The 18111-nt window shown below is 43.1% G+C and overlaps 3 protein-coding genes across 3 annotated transcripts in view; 1 reads left to right on the top strand and 2 right to left on the bottom strand.

Annotated features, from left to right (window-relative positions):
- Window positions 1–1152, bottom strand: part of arhgap35a (Rho GTPase activating protein 35a) — a 71293-nt gene extending 70141 nt beyond the window's left edge. Inside the window, exon 1 of the mRNA XM_056440319.1 lies at window positions 1055–1152. The gene's annotated coding sequence lies outside the window, so the exon portion shown is untranslated. The remainder of the gene's footprint in view (window positions 1–1054) is intronic.
- On the top strand, window positions 799–6924 carry ap2s1 (adaptor related protein complex 2 subunit sigma 1). Its single transcript, XM_056440321.1, has 5 exons — window positions 799–926; window positions 1488–1637; window positions 2401–2514; window positions 4702–4761; window positions 5425–6924. The coding sequence occupies exons 1-5, from the start codon at window positions 924–926 to the stop codon at window positions 5524–5526; spliced, it is 429 nt and encodes a 142-aa protein (XP_056296296.1). The 5' UTR covers window positions 799–923; the 3' UTR covers window positions 5527–6924.
- A 1936-nt stretch (window positions 6925–8860) lies between these two features.
- On the bottom strand, window positions 8861–18111 carry rab4b (RAB4B, member RAS oncogene family). The gene is made up of 8 exons (XM_056441516.1): window positions 17899–18111; window positions 14339–14419; window positions 13381–13495; window positions 13089–13151; window positions 11914–12068; window positions 11728–11823; window positions 10788–10960; window positions 8861–10679 (listed from the first exon to the last, which is right to left on the bottom strand). The coding sequence occupies exons 1-7, from the start codon at window positions 17912–17914 to the stop codon at window positions 10842–10844; spliced, it is 645 nt and encodes a 214-aa protein (XP_056297491.1). The 5' UTR covers window positions 17915–18111; the 3' UTR covers window positions 8861–10679; window positions 10788–10841.

Raw genomic sequence — 18111 nt, 5'->3', positions numbered from 1 at the left:
TGTCCCAAGAGCAAGCACATTCCTTCACTCACAGTTGTGCAATCCCTGACAATCACATTTCCCCCATCCCCCTCTGACCCCCTAAAACCCCTGAATGCTCAGGGAGGCAAGCTGTCCAAGCTGTCTGGACAATGTTCTGCAGTGAATGGCTGCCCACACAGACAAGTAAACAAACTCTGAGCCCTGACACTGCAGAAAAACAACCTTCGGAGGTGGAAATATATAATATATATACCGGTATTGCAACTTTTTCATTCTCTAAAGTGTATGAAAGTTCTTTCTGAGGTACACACACACACGCACATAAACACACACACACACGCACACACGCATACACACACACTCTGAAACACACGTACGCACTCAAACATTGAATGAAAAAAAATGCTAAAATACCTTTTATAAACGTCAGTGTGGTAAAAACGAAATCTGTTCCATATGGGAAATGTCTAGTTTGACAATAGTATTGAGTATTGTAATTTTAAAATAACCGCAAAAAACGTTATTTATCAAACTAATTGAGAGTTTTCGAGTCATATTACATGTTTTATAATCTCTTTTATTCTTACCTATATTCACAGTTTTTTAAAATTCGCATAAGAAACTACATATCAAGATAGTTCCGCAATAGAAAATAATAGATCTTCTCATGTGATCCAAAGCGCGACTCAACTGAAGACACTCCAGGGGCACACTGGTTCTTGTAGTGCCGTATGACGTCCCGGCGGCTCTAAATGCCGCAACTTAAACTACCTCCCCCACAATGCAACGCATCTTATTGCGGCTTCTCACTTCCTGTTAGCTCGGAGGAAGATAGCGGACGAGCGGTCGAAGAAATTACTGATGTATTTATGAAAAAATCCTCGCAAAGTTGTTCAGGAACGAGCTATTCTGGAGCCTTTCAGGTCCATATTTAGGAGAAAATGGTAAATATGTCGCGTGTGAACAGTTGTCCTCGTAATGGTCGCGTTTGTACCGCTCGCTTGTTCGCTGGATAACCTCTTCATTCAGTCAGTAGCAAAACGCTAGCCAGCTAGTGGGTGAGCTAACTTACCTTTAGCAGGCTGAAGACACAGATCAGAACTCACGACGTTTGGTCACCGACGAGCTTCACAAATGGATCGCCCGGCAATCATTTAGATTTTGTCTAAAGTCTTGCACAATCTGGTTGTCAAATAAATGGGTGTGTTTTAGCTACTGCGAGCTTACACGTTAGCTAAAGCTATTGCTACCAGTTTTTTTTGAACTAGCTACAGTTTAATAAATAATGAGAGAAATACAACTAACTTGTTAAATCATAAAATGTAGCTATTGCTAGATTGTGTTGACTTCGTTGAATTGTAGCAGGTGACAGCCAACAAAGTAACGCTAACGTTAGATAGTCGTATCTTATCTATTTCAAATCACCTAACGTGAGACATCTCCGATAAGTGACGTTTGACTTTTTTTTTTGTAATCTAATTTTTTCCTCTCATTTCATCGCATAGATCCGCTTCATCCTCATCCAGAACCGAGCAGGGAAGACACGACTGGCCAAGTGGTACATGCAGTTTGATGATGATGAGAAACAGAAGTTGATCGAGGAGGTGCACGCGGTGGTGACTGTCAGAGATGCCAAGCACACCAACTTTGTGGAGGTATGGGATCATTCAGTATCAAACGCATGCATGCACAGTTGTATGAGTATGTTTTTTTTCCCTGGGTGGTTCTGTCACATATCCTCAAAATGTTGAACCAGAACTTTTTTCCTAAATACTAATGAGGACCGCACTATATGGATGTAACCACTCGTCGTTAAAAGTGACTGTTGTGGCTGCTTCACAGTGACATTATTGGGTGACTCATTTTCCAGTAGCTACTTAAACAAATCTGACGTATTTTTTTTTCTAAATTTCGAAACTATTAAGAACAAGAACGGGCACTCGCTAGAGCGCACACCTTCGCCGCAGCCACTTTTTTGGTACCTTTTCATGACTTTGACCTTTGACCCGATCGATCCCAAAATCTAATCAAATGGTCCCCGGATAATAAACAATCATCCCATCAAATTTCATGCGATTCGGTTTAATACTTTTTGAGTTATGCGAATAACACACAAACACACACGCATACAAATAAATAAATACACAGCGATCAAAACATAACCTTCCGCATTCTCAGAATGCGAAGGTAACAAGAACCATTTCAACCAATGGATGTCACTCTAGAGAAATACAGTATCCAAACATAACAAAAATCCTGGTCGAATGATCAGTTTTATTCTGCATTTGGTTCCGAGGTAATCAGAGACGTACTGGGTGTGTTTAACTTGAACGGTGGGAAGTAAAGCTGCTGCTGTTGTCATAATACGACAGACAAAGTTGTTGACTGTTGTTTTTTTGTGTGTTTTTGTTCTCACAGTTCAGAAACTTCAAGATCATCTACCGGCGTTATGCCGGTCTGTACTTCTGTATTTGTGTAGATGTGACCGATAACAACTTGGCATACCTCGAGGGGATCCACAACTTCGTCGAGGTAACTGAACATACACGACACGTGATATATAGACTTAAGTAAGTGAACTGTGATGATTTACTTCTCATGGTCTGATAGTTTTGAGGAATGTCCGTCAATAATTTCCATCAAAAGATTCCTCCTACTGTCTCGCAGCTGCTGAATATCAAACCTGCATTCTTTGGGAAGTACGGGTTGCAGTCAAATGGCATTTAGTGCAATGTGATATCTAAATCACTGTGATGTGTGTGTATATTTCATCAGATTGTTGCAAGTACAACTTCTGCCGCACTTCAACCACGACAGTCTATTTCAGTACAAATTGATATAATCAAGTTCCTTTCGCATTCTTATGACCAGGGTGTATCCTTATTGACCTTTTTATCAATTTTTAGATAATGCTGCGTCGAGTGATGCTGGAAAAAAAGCCTCCAGCAATAAAATAACAAATTGATCACTCATTACAAATTTAGTCTAATAGCATCTGGCTGCACAGACATTCCACAAACCCTGAAATGGCTGTGGCAATGATGCAGCGATTAAAAAATAATTACTGTGCAGCTACTGTAGGACCTCCTATAGCACAGTGGCAGTAAAAACAACAAATTAAATGCAATTTCAGTACCGTCTGCTACTCATCGGTGCAGATGTTGCTTGACAGCCGATCTAAAAATAATTAAATCAGAATCATCTTTTTTTATTTCTATTTTCCAAGTAGTAAACATTGTGTATATACAAACCTTTTTTTTTTAATAGAATGCCCGTCATCAGCTAATTATTGTATTTAATGATTTTAATCAATGACATAATCATGATAACAATTTAAAAAAAAATAAAACTAGGTGTCTTAACCCTCCCGTTACCTTCACATTTACTAACATATTTTACCCTCGGGGTCAATTTGACCCCAGCAATTAAAACCTCCAGAAAATTATTAGAATTAATATTGTTTCCCAAGTTTAAGTGTGAGGTACTTTATGTTTGTTTGTTGACTACCTAAATAGCCCTTTAAATACATAAAAAAGTTGATATTTCTTATATGTTTGACAGTGAAAAACAGCCTGGGGTCAAATTGACCCTAAAGAACACCGACATTAACCCTTGTGTTGCCTTAGGGTCAATTTGACCCGAATCAATATTACACCCTCGTGTCGCCTTAGGATTAATTTGACCCCATTCAATGTTTAATGTCGGTGTTCTTTCGGTAGTCAACAAACAAACATAAAGTGCCTCACACTTAAACTTGGAAAACAATATTAATTCTAATAATTTTCTGGAGGTTTTAATTGCTGGCGTCAAATTGAACCCAAAGGGTAAAATATGTTAGTAAATATAAAGGTAACAGGAGGGTGAAACATTGAATCGGGTCAAAATGACCCTAAGGCGACAGGAGGGTTAAGGGGAGGAATTAGACGGCTCAAGTGCGTCTTGTTCCGTCGCTTACTTTTTCTTTTCTCTTCTAACATAATGACATTTTATAAATCTCGTAAATATCCACTGACGTCGTGAGCTGACGGTAGGATCTGCTGTTTGTTTTCGGCTTAGACAAATAGTCGCCTGTTTTGTATTCGGCGCCCTCAGGAGTGAAGGTCATTCCATGTTATGTTTGACTGTGAAGAAATACATGCAAGTGCTTCGACAGTCTTCAGGCGTAGCACTTGAGCCCGAGGAGAGAGAAAAACATTTAAATAACAATAATAAATACAGTGCGTGTGTTTTTTACGGAGACGAGCTCACGGCAGGACTTCGTGGTGCTTGCATCAACATTTACTCGAGCGCATTCTTAACGAGGGGTCAGTAGTCCTGCCGTAGTAAATTACTCCACATCCCTCCTTAAAATGGAGTTACTGCGGAAACGAGTTGAGACGAGCGCCAAATAAATTACAATTTTCCGTATTTGAGATAGTTATTGCACGGTTGTAAAGGGGATTCCGCTGCTTCTACAGCATCGACATAATCTGCCGCAATGCATCACATTAAATTAACTGTATTTAACATGAACATTAATAAAGCAGAAAACGACCGATAGCCACCGGCTCGACTTCGACGCGTCGAGAGCCAATCAAAATGCTCCCTACGATCAACATGCATTTTGACGCCTTCTCGCAGCAGACTCTTCTGTTTTCTTCCGGCTGCTATGTGATTTTTAAACTACTTTGCTGACTTTGCTTTTTTTTTTTTGGGTACCGTTCCTCTCTTTCCTGTCAGGTGCTGAACGAGTATTTCCACAACGTGTGTGAGTTGGACCTCGTGTTCAACTTCTACAAGGTAAGAACATCGCATGGTTGTTTTTCTGCTTTGTGAGATGTCAGACTATTTTATAATTGCCTTGACTAGAGAGACGGTGCAGATTAAAACAAATGGCACAACATTATATCATTTTCACAACTCAAGTGAGATTAATTTAAATCATTCTAGAGGGGGATGGATATATATTTTTCCCAGAGATAAATACTCAGCAACGAACCCCTCTAAACTGCTTCCTAACTGCTGTCGCTGCTCTCGCTCATCACTTCAAGTGTCCGGTCATCTGCCCACGTGCAGTCCTCGAACCAAGCTCCGCCCACATTTGACGTGTCACACCCCAGAAATAAAGAGAAATCGACATTTAGAGAAAGCGTCGTTCCAATTTCGCCCACCGATGCACGGCGGCTCCCGGAGGACGAAACGATTTCACGCGCTCACTTCTCCGAGGTGTGAAGGACGGACTCATCTCCCGCCACCCGAGCAGTTGTTTCTTCATTTTGAGGACACGGGGGCGGAGTCAAGGAATGAGCACAGGATGACCGATTGGTCGATTTTCCAGGGGATTCGAAACCTTTCAAGGGACGGGTGGGGGGGGGGGGGGGGGGTTTTCAGGTCCGACCTGAGTCCTCATCGTCGGGCCATGGCCGCCCCTCTAACGCACCGCCTTTGTCTCCGCCTCTCCAGGTGTACACGGTGGTGGACGAGATGTTCCTGGCTGGAGAGATCAGGGAGACCAGCCAGACCAAAGTCCTCAAGCAGCTCCTCATGCTCCAGTCGCTCGAGTAGAAAACCAGACGACCGCGCTTCCTACCCATTAATCTGCCGCCCTGGTCCCCCTCCTCTCCCTCTGGAATCCTTTGTCCTGCCTCCTACGGAGCAGACTCCACTCTTTAAGTAAAACTTCAGGAATTCATCTAAGAAATAGAAATGCACCGTGTTGTTTACACATTGGATGTATGTGACGGGGAGCTTCCGTTAACCCGTTTGTCATAGCTGTCGATATGTTGCAATATTCTGTATTTGTGATGCTCCTGTATTCTCCCCAAGTATTTAAAGGCTGCACATTTCAAAAATGTTAACTCGTCACCACGTTAACGTTTCACACACCGGCCTAAAAATCGACGTAATCATTCGGTTCACTTTTCCGAAGCCAGAGGCCGCAGAAATGAGTCATTTCGTAAAGTAATTAGTCTTTGCATCTCTCTCTCTCTCTTTTTTTTCTCTCCTCCCTTCATTCGCCGCAACTTTACATTTAACGGCACCGCTGTGACAAACAAGCACCATGTGTGTAAAGAGCGACTCCCCGCGACGGCCATTTCTATAGATCCGTGCGAAGAGCGAGACCTCGCCGGCGTTCGACTCGTTTCAGGATCACAGGACGCGTAAACGATAACTAGAGAGTCCTCCGGAGCCGTTGGCCCGGCCCGGCCCGTTCGTAAGTGAATGGAGTGCACTGAGGACGAGTGCCATTGTGACTGTAATGGCAACCTGTGGCTGACGGTGATGAAGATGAAGGAGGCTCGGATGGCGTCGCTCTGCGTGTTTCATTGCCTTTCAAACGGCGGGGATGATTTAATGCAACACTTTACATTAATCGGTGCTTGTTGGTCACACGACGCACTCAGACGGGTAAAAAAAAAAACTGGACGTAGAAAGTACATTTGACACAGCAGTACTGTGGTCGTTGTGCGCGTGTGTACATGCAGTGTATGTTGAGTATTGTGACGGTAACACACATGCATTCCAGAAAGAGTGGTCCTTGTTCACTGTGTTGTCTGAGGAGCATTTATCTGTGTCGGAGGCATAAACCCCTTTTTGCCATTGCATACAAATAATTTGGCTTTTAAATTCCTCCTACAAGCCTCATGAACTTTAACGAATATACCCACTTTTATTCATTTCACAATGCTGGACTTTAATGTTTATACAATTACTTGGCATACTCTAATTTTTACCGTATCCTGTCACAAAGGTGGTTGCAAATGTTACTGTTGTTGAACTTTTGCATTTTTCATTTAAAAAAAATGATTAGGCACTTGTGAAATACGTACTGCGTCCCTTTTGTCCACCTGTGTGAGTGAAGATGTGTGTTTGTATGTATTGCTGTCTCCCAATTTAACTACCTGCATCAATACGTCCCATTATATGTAAATACTCTAATAAATAGATGAAGTGATACATGAATATTGTCTCCATTGCTTATAGTTGATTGATCTCTTCTAAAAGGGCATTTCATTATATCTATATGTTACCATTCAGGCTCTATTGCCCGTTATGTCGTTAAATAGGTAGAGGATGTCCTAAAAAATATAGTAATAAATATAATTGAACTGCTTCTAACGGGACCATGAATAAAACGTGCAATACGTGAGCTGGAGCACATTTCTATCCAATATGTTAGCGCCATCTAGTGGCTAGACATCAGCTCTTCCACAGTAAATTATGCAATTTTGGTTATGAGGTCATCTTGACAGCCTGTCCAGGATCAATAAATCAATCAATATATCCACTTCAGCTACATTAAACCACTCTCGCCGTTATTCCATCGACCCGAGGACATAAATCCAGACAATTGGACACGGGGAGCATTTACTCTTCATCTTACGAGTCCTCTGACATCCTAACCTCAAAGAAGACGAGGAGAATGTCAAACTTCCGGCTCCGCGAAGTCAGCTGCCCGGAAAGCCCAGAAGTCACAAGTTATTAAAGCAGAGTTTTAAAAAGTTAGTTTGACACGAACCGGAACCTGCAGTCAATTAGAGACGAGACAAATTATTTATATATACATATACATAAACATATATATATATATACATATAAACACATATATATATATGTTTATATGTATGTATATGTATATATATATATATGTTATATGTATATGTACAGGCACGTGCACAGATAGAGCCCTAGTGGTGCTCAAGCACCAGCCTTTTTGCCCTGGATGAGAAAGGTGCCCTTTTTGTTGGAGCCCACTTTTTTTATTCATCAGTATTTAAGAATAAACGTGACTCTTTCTGTCATCAAGTCCCCCCCAAATGTGTTTTAATATCCGACGGGGCATTTATCTGAGAACTTCGCCCCGACATGCTCCGCGGCGCTCACGAGCTCACGTGCCCCCCCCCCCCTCCCCCTCCTCCTCCCTCCTCCTCCTCGCGCCACCAAACGGCTGCACCTCCTTCTCCTCTGACCCGCAGCACCAGACAAACAGGTCCTGACGGTGTTTGTCCCCTGACGTTGTTTTGTGATAAATCAACCACAACATTAGCGCTGCTGAAAACATGACGTCACAAGTACTGGTCCGACGTTTCCTAAAAAATTAAACAAACAAAAACTCACGAAATCCGTGATTTCAAAGCCTTGCAACCGTTTACTGACGTTAGTTATGTTTAGAGAATAGAGAGGGAGAGAGAGTGAAGAGAGAGAGTGCATTCTTATTCCGTTCTATTTAACAGGGGCTAGTCTAGGATTTGCGTGGCCAGACTGAAAAAAAAATCATAAGGCCTCTGGTATTGTTCAGAGGGATGTCTGTTGATGTCTATCAATATCGCTCATTTTGAAAATGACGTAAGAGGGCAATACTGATCCGTATCAGACCAGCGAGGAGGGCAATATGTGGCTGGCATGACGACCCATTAGCCAATCAGAACGCGTGTACTGTTGCTATATATAATAATTCATCTTTATTCATAAAGAAAATGTAAGCAAGCGGTCTGATGCTGCCAGAGGAAACGCAGGTCGAGGATGTATTGCATCATCAGTGTAATGCTGCTAATGCTTCAACTCTGTCAGAATTATTTTTGTGGCATTGGGTGCCCTTTTTTTTGGGTTTGAGCACCTGCCCCCCAAAATGTCTGTGCACGTGCCTGTATATGTATATACATATATATTAAAAAAATATATACATAAAAAATATCTATATTTTTTTTATATATACATTTTTTAATATGCATACATTTATATATACACAAAATATATGTATTACAAAACAAATATATTTTTAAATACTTATATAAAATATATACACAAATTAAAAAAAGATCTATATAAAAAAACTTATAAAAAAAAATATATATATAAATGAAAAAAAATAATATATACATAACATCCAGGAGACGGGTCAAAGGGAATAACTGAAAAAACAAGCTTTACTGGGAATTGCATATTCATTACAATCAATGAGCAACACTCACTCTCAATAGACACATCTTATTTACAGCAGAGGTTGAAATGTACAGTATAATTTGGGGCTGATTATGTAACATTAGTTACTAAGCAATAACTGAGTTGGATTGTGTTCGTCACATGATTGAATCATCGATACATACAGATGAATGCAAATGGACTGGTTCAACAGCAATCAACCAATCGCACGTCTTGATAACCGATTATTATTGACGACTTGTGGATACGAGTGATCGGAACGTCCTCTCCTCGCTACCGTCGGCAGCAAACACAACCAAGAGGGCAGTCCTGCTTCTAAGGACATGCAATGAAGGATCTCAGTTGTTATTTAGTAAGAAATGCTAACATACAATTAGAATCTTTATTACAGTATACTGTTCAAGTAAAATAAAAATGTACAATTCTATAGTTGCCGCATTTAAACCAAAAAAACAAACATGAAAATTCAAAAAGTAAAAGTGCACTTGCAGAAGGAGACCAACTATCACATGATGCCAGTGCGTTATGGAAACTAAAAACAATCTTTGACCATCTGTCTGTTGACATCCTAGAATATAATATAATATCTCATGTCTTTTCCTCTGCAGTGTGGCCAGCTCACTTGGAGAGAAGACATGGGGGAATCTGATTGGCGGGCCTGTTGTTTGACCTCCTCTGGGTCGGGTCAGTACGCTGAGACAGAAGCCGAGCCGGGAGGGGGGGGGGGGAACAGCCACGCTAACAACCTGATATCATTGGCTCGCCTCTTTGAGTCGGAGGCAGAACCGGCGCTGGTTTCCTGTGACGTCCCTGATACAGAATGTGCAGCGTGAATTAAAAAAGGGAGGTCAACAAATAAATAAATAAATGGAGAAACCATTCCAGCAAGAGCAGTCAGATACATTTTTTCCCTCAACTTTTTAAACTATTGACGGAACTGGGACTTTGCATCTTCGAATCCGATTATGCAAATGTCCAGACTTTGGAGTGAAATGAAAGAGATGCATCTCTCCGACAGTTCAGAGACATTGTGACGAGGAATAATATATTCATAAGGCCAAGACTTTATGTCATAATAGTGCACTGGAACACATTTTAGAGGGTGAAAGAGCTGCGCTCTACATTTGGGCCTGTGGGATTTAAAATAAAATCTGAACTGCGCATTAAAGTCAAAGATCGGCCGAAGTTGAATAAACCGTGACAAAGATTTAAATTGCGTCTGGTTTTCAATATATTCCAGATGAATACTGAACCAAAATGTGACCAAGTCGACTTCATTTGACCTATAAAAACTGTTAATTGGTTCATTAATGTCGGAAATGACGTAAAAAGTAAAGTCAACTTAAATAATGGATAATAAAATGTAAAAAAAAAAAAACGAGTGCATTTATGAATATTACAATTCAAAAGCGACGACCGAACTTAAGCTTGAATCCTATTTAGATCGGCCGAGCACTGAACACAACACGATAGTTTACCAATAATAAGTTACAAACGACGATGTGCAAACGGAGAAAGCGTGTCGGCGATACTAAAACCAGAATGAAAGCACAGAGATAATAAAAACAACAACTCCGCCTGGTCCGGGGAGTCAGCGACACTTTAAACTAGGATCCCGGCGCGTGTTCCACACCGAGGGGTTTCCCTGCCCCAGACACAGGGGGGGGCAAAGTACCAGAGGTCAGGGGTCGCAGTGATCTCCGTGACCAGGTGATCCAAGGTGTGTGAGAGACTGCGGAGGGACGGGGCCCGCACACACCGAAAAGCACCCGGGGCTGCGGAACAGGGAGGAGGCGACGACGTGAGGATTAACACCGACACAAGTGAGGAAATGAGAGGAAAAAAAAAATCCAATTAGACTGCGTGGATGACCTGCCGCTGACCTGTAGGGGGCGTCGTCTCTGTGAGGGCACGTGGGCGGAGGTCACCCCCGGTCCTCAGCAATTGCAGTGCTGCTTATTCGGCGTGGCGGTGGCGCCTCTCGGCTGTCGCAGCTGCCTCAACGAAGCGTCTCCGTACTGGATCCCTGAACCCATCCTCTCCGGGTCCAGCTCTCCTTTGAGGACGACAGACGGGGACAGAGTAAAGGTGCGCTCACACCAAATGCTGAACTATTTTTTCGCGCGACCGAATCCCATGAAAAGTCAACGTACAGACGCGCGTGGCTGCGATAGACGCGATATTTTCCCGGGCGACGCGTTTCCAGCGGCGCAATTTTCGCCCCGAGTTGAAATATTTCAACTTTGAGGCGGTCATCTCGCAACTCGGGCCAATCGGCTCTCGAGTTCCGCTCTCGTAGCGCTGGAAGCGGAAGTCTTTCAGACGTAACAGCAACTTCATCGGTGAAAGTGACCGAGCTGAGTGAGCCTACGGGTGACGTCATGAACCCAAACACGAGGGGGTTAGTGTGTGAGACGTCCACAACAAGTATAAAGCAGAACTAGCGGTTAGTTATTCTGGTGGATGAAGGAGATGATAACGGTCTTTACGGAGATAAGCCCCGCCCCTCGCGGAGCGTCTCGACGCTCATGGCTTGAACACGGCGAACGGTCGAGCGAGTAAACTCACGTGTTTTGGGCGACGCGAAAAATAGTTTTGCGTCGCACTTTTAGACTTTAAGAAGAAGAAGAAGAAGGAGGGCAGAAGAAGAAGAAGGAGGGAAGAAGGAGAAGAAGAAGAAGGAGGAAAGAAGAAGAAGGAGGAGGGAAGAAGAAGAAGGAGGAGGGAAGAAGAAGAAGGAGGGAAGAAGAAGAAGGGAAGGAAGAAGAAGAAGGGAAGAAGAAGAAGAAGGAGGGAAGAAGAAGAACAGACCGAGCGGCGTACCTGAATCGATCTTGCCGAGGATGGTGCGAGCGCACTTCAGGAATCCCTCCTCCACGTTCTCCCCCGTCAGAGCGCTGGTCTCCAGGAACACGAGTTCTGCGGAGAGGAGAGCAAACGGAACGGTTCAGGAAGGCGACGTCTGCGAATAAGACGGAGACCAAAAGGTGGCGTTTGGCCGTCGGGTACCGTTCTCCTGAGCGAAGCGCGACGCTTCCAGGAAGGTCACCTCTCGGTCGGCCTCCAGGTCTTTCTTGTTGCCGCACAGGATGATCACGATGTTGGGGCTCGCCAGAGTCCGTGCGTCCGTCAGCCAGTTGGTCAGCGCGTTGTACGTCTCCCGGCTGCAAGACGGGACAGACGGACACGGAGCGCGAGGCTCGTTGTCCCGTGGAGACGATCGACCCGGAAACAAACATACGTGTTCTTCGTCCGCATGAATAACCTCAAGGGTCCAAGTCACACGCGAATGTGGCGACTGGAGGTCAGAGGTTAGCAGATCAGTCTTTCAATCAGGGGGTCGGCGGTTCAACCCCCGCCCTGGTCGATGTGTCCTTGAGCAAGACACTTACGCCTGACTTGCTCCCTGTAGCTGCGTCTCGGGTGTAAGTCGCTTTGGATGTAATGTAGTGTCAAAACGGTCCATATGTGGGCCTTTAAACTACTATTGATTTTGTGTGGCAACTAAAGTGAAGAATATGTCAGTGTTTTAAAAAAAGGTACCGACAATTTTTTCAAACTTGTTCATCAAATCAACCTCCTCCTCCTCCTCCTCCTCCTCCTCCTCCTCCTCCTCCTCCTCCTCCTCCTCCTCCTCCTCCTCCTCCTCCTCCTCCTCCTCCTCCTCCTCCTCCCCCTCAGCAGCTCATACATCCCCACCAAAAACCAACTGTGTTACATTCCCGTCTCTCTGCATTACTGCACTCACTCGATCTTGACTTCACAACCCCCTCTATCGCATCACAAAGCTTATGGAAAACAGTGTGTGTGTGTGTGTGTGTGTGTGTGTGTGTCCTGGTATTCATATTTCACCGTGTGGCTTAGTCATTAAATTGCACAATTTCTGGAGGTGGTATAGACACACTGTAGTTTTTTTGACATTGTGATGGACTGAAAACTACAATACAGGCTCTAAAGTGAGTAAATGCTATTTACAGTTTAAGCTTCATGGCGTCAGTAAATTCAAATTTCAGGTCCAATTTTAAAATATCATTGCCGTGAATGCCTCACTACCACGTTGCTCTTTCAGCTTTCCTTTGTAGTTTTTAAGGATTCTTTTTTGCAATTTGATAAAAATGTTCATTCCGATACACAAGTGTGTGGTGTGTGATACATTTGGGCGGTGAGATCGGCCGTTGTTTTACCTGGTAATGTCGTAAACGAGGAGCGCTCCGGCTGCTCCTCTGTAGTAGCTGCGTGTAACAGAGCTGTGGAGAGAATGCAGAAGTTTGGGTTAAAAATAATAGATTCAATATGAATATCAGCCGGTGAATGAGAAACGATCTCTTGCTGTTCACTGCTCAGTGGAATCTCCACACGCCGCTACAGGTAACCATTAGCTGGATGTTGGCCAAAGACATCAAGCGAGTGTTGTTCTTGTATTTCTAAAAAGAAATTGCTCAACCCCCGAGCAGGAAATATTGTTTGCCGCGTTACCGGAATCGCTCCTGCCCAGCCGTGTCCCAGATCTGCAGTTTGACCGTCTTTCCACCGACGTTGACGACCCTGGATCCAAACTCCACGCCGATGGTGTGGTTGGAGTCCTGTTTGACTGCAGCAGGAACGCGCAGAAGAGAAGAGCGAAAAAGAAGAGACATGGTGTTCATAAAAAATTTATATATCTATAAAAATAAATAAAATAATATTTATATATATATCTATTTAAATATATATATAAATAAATCGATGTATAAATGGATATATAAATAAATATAAATATATAGAGCAGCAGAACTTCAGCACAGTTCTTCTAGTGATGCCAATATGTTTTTGTCAATTTTTTTATAGACATCTGTAAACGTCTAATTGATGCCTACTTTCATTGTTTTATTAAAGAATGGAAGAAAAAACAATCAAATAATACAAGTTTTAATGATGAGACATGCTGAGCACTTAGTGGCTTATCAACAGTCACAGTTCTGAAGTTCAAATGTTTGTTATAACTGGATCACACGTTTATTAATATGGACACTTTTATTAACAGCCCTGCGATAAATACTAACTGAAGCTTATGATGTTCACGTTTATTGATACTGTCAGATAGAAATGTAGATCCAACTCAACTATAAATAATAAATAAACATATCAAAAAGGTGCATGAGTACATAGTAAAAAGATTATAATAGAAGATAAAATTCCAAATAAAATGCATCTATGTCAGAGTTAACTAGATGGGAATCAGATATTCACAACCAAAAATGAAGGATTTTCTTTTAATTGTAAAATGTAGTAATGCATGTTAGGAACTCGCTTACTTAAAAAGAGAGTGAGTGTGTGTGAGGCATGAAACAGCACATTTAAAAATCAAAACCACTGATTGCGACCATGTCAATTTCTGTGTATAAGTATGTTTTAACCTCGTAATGCAAACTGACTTTAATGAGGTGACACTTACACTTGTTCTCGATGAATTGGTGGAGGAGGCAGGACTTCCCCGTGCCGGCGCTGCCAATCACCAGGAACTTAAACAGGAAGTCTGCCGGCAGAGGAAAGGAAAGGAGGGAGAGATCAACGCAACATCGACGTCAGGGGAGGATCTCAAGCTGCCGCGCTTCACACTTCCATCCCGAGATGTTCTCTCTAATCCCATTGAGCTTCAACTGGCCCCGTATCCAACAACCCCAATTTAGCCTGCTAATCACAGAGCCCTGCATGTAATCAGTCATAACCTGCTGCGTATGATTCTGATTGATTATGCTCGTTTGTCTGGAGGTGGAAAATGTCTGTTTGAAGAAGCACCCGCCTTTAATAACTTATGTCATTAAAGTTCGACTGGTGAACTCCTTTTTGGTTTTCAAGGGAATTATTTATAAAACAATTCTTGAGAGTTATAAATGTAATTAAAAACGTATTAATATGGAAGATGTATGTGGTAGTATATATATATATTTTCTTCTTCTTTATTTTATATTAATTTTCTGATTTATTTTGATTTCAATTTAGGATAGGAATTTATAAGCATTTTTTGCTTCTACCTATACCTTTTCAGTCTTTCTCTTTTGTATATTATATAGGATAATATTGTATCGTATTTGATTTGATTGACTGAATAAAATACACAAACAAACAAAGTCAACACTTTAGTTATTGAATGTGGCGTATGTTAGCTGTGCAGTGATTGTACGACCACAACCAACTACCTCCTTGTGTCTCACGGGTTGTGGAGGATATATATCTGCCTATTAATAATTATTCATACATTCTGTCACTCATTCAATGTGTTTATGTAACTCTGGAACGCTTCATTCTGGTCACATGACATCTATTCGGTCCATCCTGGAGAGGGATCCTCCTCTGTTGCTCTCCTGAAGGGTTTTCTTCTACTCCGTGGGAGTTTTTCCTGATCCGATGTGAGGTCAAAGGTCAGGGATGTCGTACGTGTACAGATTGTAAAGCCCTATGAGGCACATTTGTAATTTGTGAGATTGGATTATATAAAAATAATGTGAATTGAACCAGCTGGATGTATAGATGTTGTTGTTGTGGACCCAAAAGCCCAAATGACTCCGCCCCTGACTTTCGAGGCCTTCCACACAGTCGAGCCTTTGTGTGGCGAGACCAAAGATAGCGGTGTCCAGGGGGCTCTCGCGTGGGCCGTGCTTCAGTTCCTACTGGAAATGAAACGGTGTGGCGGATATAGAGGAAATTAAAAGTGTGTGTGTGAGAGCGCCATAACCGAGTCCGTGTTTGTGAGTGATGCATAGAGGGGGTAGTAAAAGTATGACAGGAAATCCGAGCGCGACGGTGTGTGTTCCTCAGACTGTCAGAGCAAATAACCATCGCAAACTGCACATTTCCTCCTGAGAGCCTCATTTGGATTTTTTTTTTTTCAACAGTGTGCAATTTTGGCTTCAGTGCAGTTGAGATGACCAGTGAGGTGAACATCCTGAGAGCATTCAGCTCCACCCAAGGTCAACAGAAATAGTAGTTTAGAAAAGACCCTGAGGTGGTTTCACATGAGGTTGCTCTTGGGTTCCTGTGTGGCGGCTGAACTCTTTGTGCTCTTAGAGCCACCAACCGGCTCAGTTTATGGCCACCTTTGTTTGTTGAGGCGGGTGTTTTCTCAAGCGACGCAAGCAGGAGGTCAAACATTCCCAGGAACAGAACTGATAAAAGCTAAATGAAGGCGTAGACAAGCATTCCGGTTTTTTTTTTCTTCCGCAACGCCAGTCAGCGTTATGAAGCCCGACGTCAACGGGCCCGACAACAGAACCAAAAGGCTCGGATTTAAAAAGCTCGCCTCAGCGTTCTTCCAGACATCGCATATTCCCATGCGAGATACACACACACACACACACACACACACACACACACACACACACACACACACACACACACACACACACACACACACACACACACACACACACACACACACACACACACACACACACACACACACACACACACACACACACACACACACACACACACACACACATAGTATTCACCTATTTTACCCTTAAAAAAACCCCAGTATTGATCTTTGACAACTGACCGATCATCCTATTTTTCTTATACAAATCCCATTCTGTAGCAATCCGAGATAAACTAGTGAAAGGGTGCCATACAGAACAAAAAAACAATTTAAATAAAACCGATCATAAATTCCCCAGGGCCCATCGAACCTGCCCATGTACTGACTGTATTCGTATTGCTTTTTGCCAGTTCCAATACTCCAGGAGAGGAGACGCACAGAAGACTGAGCCCGGAATCAATAAGCTATCACAGCTTCCATTAGTGCTGCACTTCTACCTAAATGCTGCCCGCCGGGATTAAGATTCATACAAGGAATAAGGAGACAGGGTACATGTAGACACAGATGTACAGTGTGTGTGTGTGCATGTGTGAGAGGATGATGCCATTTCAATTACACTGGGTAAACACTATAATCTGGTCTATTGTGTGACTGACAATATCATGCCATCATGTTGCATGAATTCATGCATAATAATAATAACTTTCTGTCACTAGTGCTGGTGGTTGTGACGCAACCATGTCTTCTTGCATTAACCGCTCACACTGAAGAAGTGCAGTGACGTAGTGAGGATGTGGTAGAGCGCAGTGTCACATAACAGCTGCTGCTCTACAGGTAACCCACTGCCATCGCCATTTAACTTCCTCTTAGGCCTTGTAGCTAAAGGCTCCCTCTTAAATTAAACACACACACACACGCACAGACTGACTGCAACATCCTCGCAGCTTGCGCCGTTACCCAATCTGCTTTTCCCAATCTGCTTTTAATTCCGATAACCTCAGGTCACCTCCCGGTGTTACGGTTTAACAGGCGACCCCGTCAACTGCCGACTTTCCCCGAATACGTCCGTTCTTGTGGTTACGACGGCCGTTCGAAAAATAGGATAGAGAACACGTATAGCTGTCCTCGCGAATGCCGCTCTGGTTATACAGTATCACGTCAAACCCTATGCATAATAATATATGCTATACCAATTAAACAATGCGGCATTCACGTGTTTTCTTCCTATTTTCAACACCTGTCCAACTACAACAACAACGGACGCGTTCGGTTCAAAGTCACCAGTTAACACGGTCGCTTCTTAAACCGTAACACCGGCGTCTGCAAAACACGTCCTTCGTGTATATCGACCCGCAACAACAACAAAAAAGCGCAGACTGAAGTTTGTCCCAACTTTTACCTGGGAAACCTATCGCCATCTGTTCGCTCGTGCCGTTTAAAAGGAAGCGATGCATTCCGTCATCGAAGCACCGAGGTGTTAGTTAAATACTCACGCGAACCCCTCTTAACTACAGCACACTAGTTAGTTTATTTGAATGAAATATAAGCGGCAAACCATCACTATTAAATCCCACAGACAGGTTAAGGTGGCAGCCCTGCAGCTAACACAAGTCAACCCCGTAGCTAACTAGCTAACTGACCGTCCCATCTCACCGGTGTGGACATAACGTCAACGAGCGTGAAACCCGAAGCCCTACCGTATGTCTCAGACATGTTGACCCTCGCTGTCCGGGAGTCTTCAATCGAGGGTCTCGTTTTAATGTTCTCTCGGTATCGTGACAGCTGTACCCGGTTGGCTTCACACCTCTTCAGGGGGGTGTTTATCTACGATGCTAGTGGTTTCCTTGATCCTTTCCTAGCGTCTTCTTTGCTCCGACCACAAGCAAACGCGGCAGCGGGCGGCGTGGTGC

Source organism: Pseudoliparis swirei, chromosome 20 (assembly GCF_029220125.1).
Source record: "Pseudoliparis swirei isolate HS2019 ecotype Mariana Trench chromosome 20, NWPU_hadal_v1, whole genome shotgun sequence".
Lineage (NCBI taxonomy): Eukaryota > Metazoa > Chordata > Actinopteri > Perciformes > Liparidae > Pseudoliparis > Pseudoliparis swirei.
The sequence above is the reverse complement of the archived record's forward strand: the minus strand, read 5'-3'. Positions and strand labels throughout refer to the sequence as shown.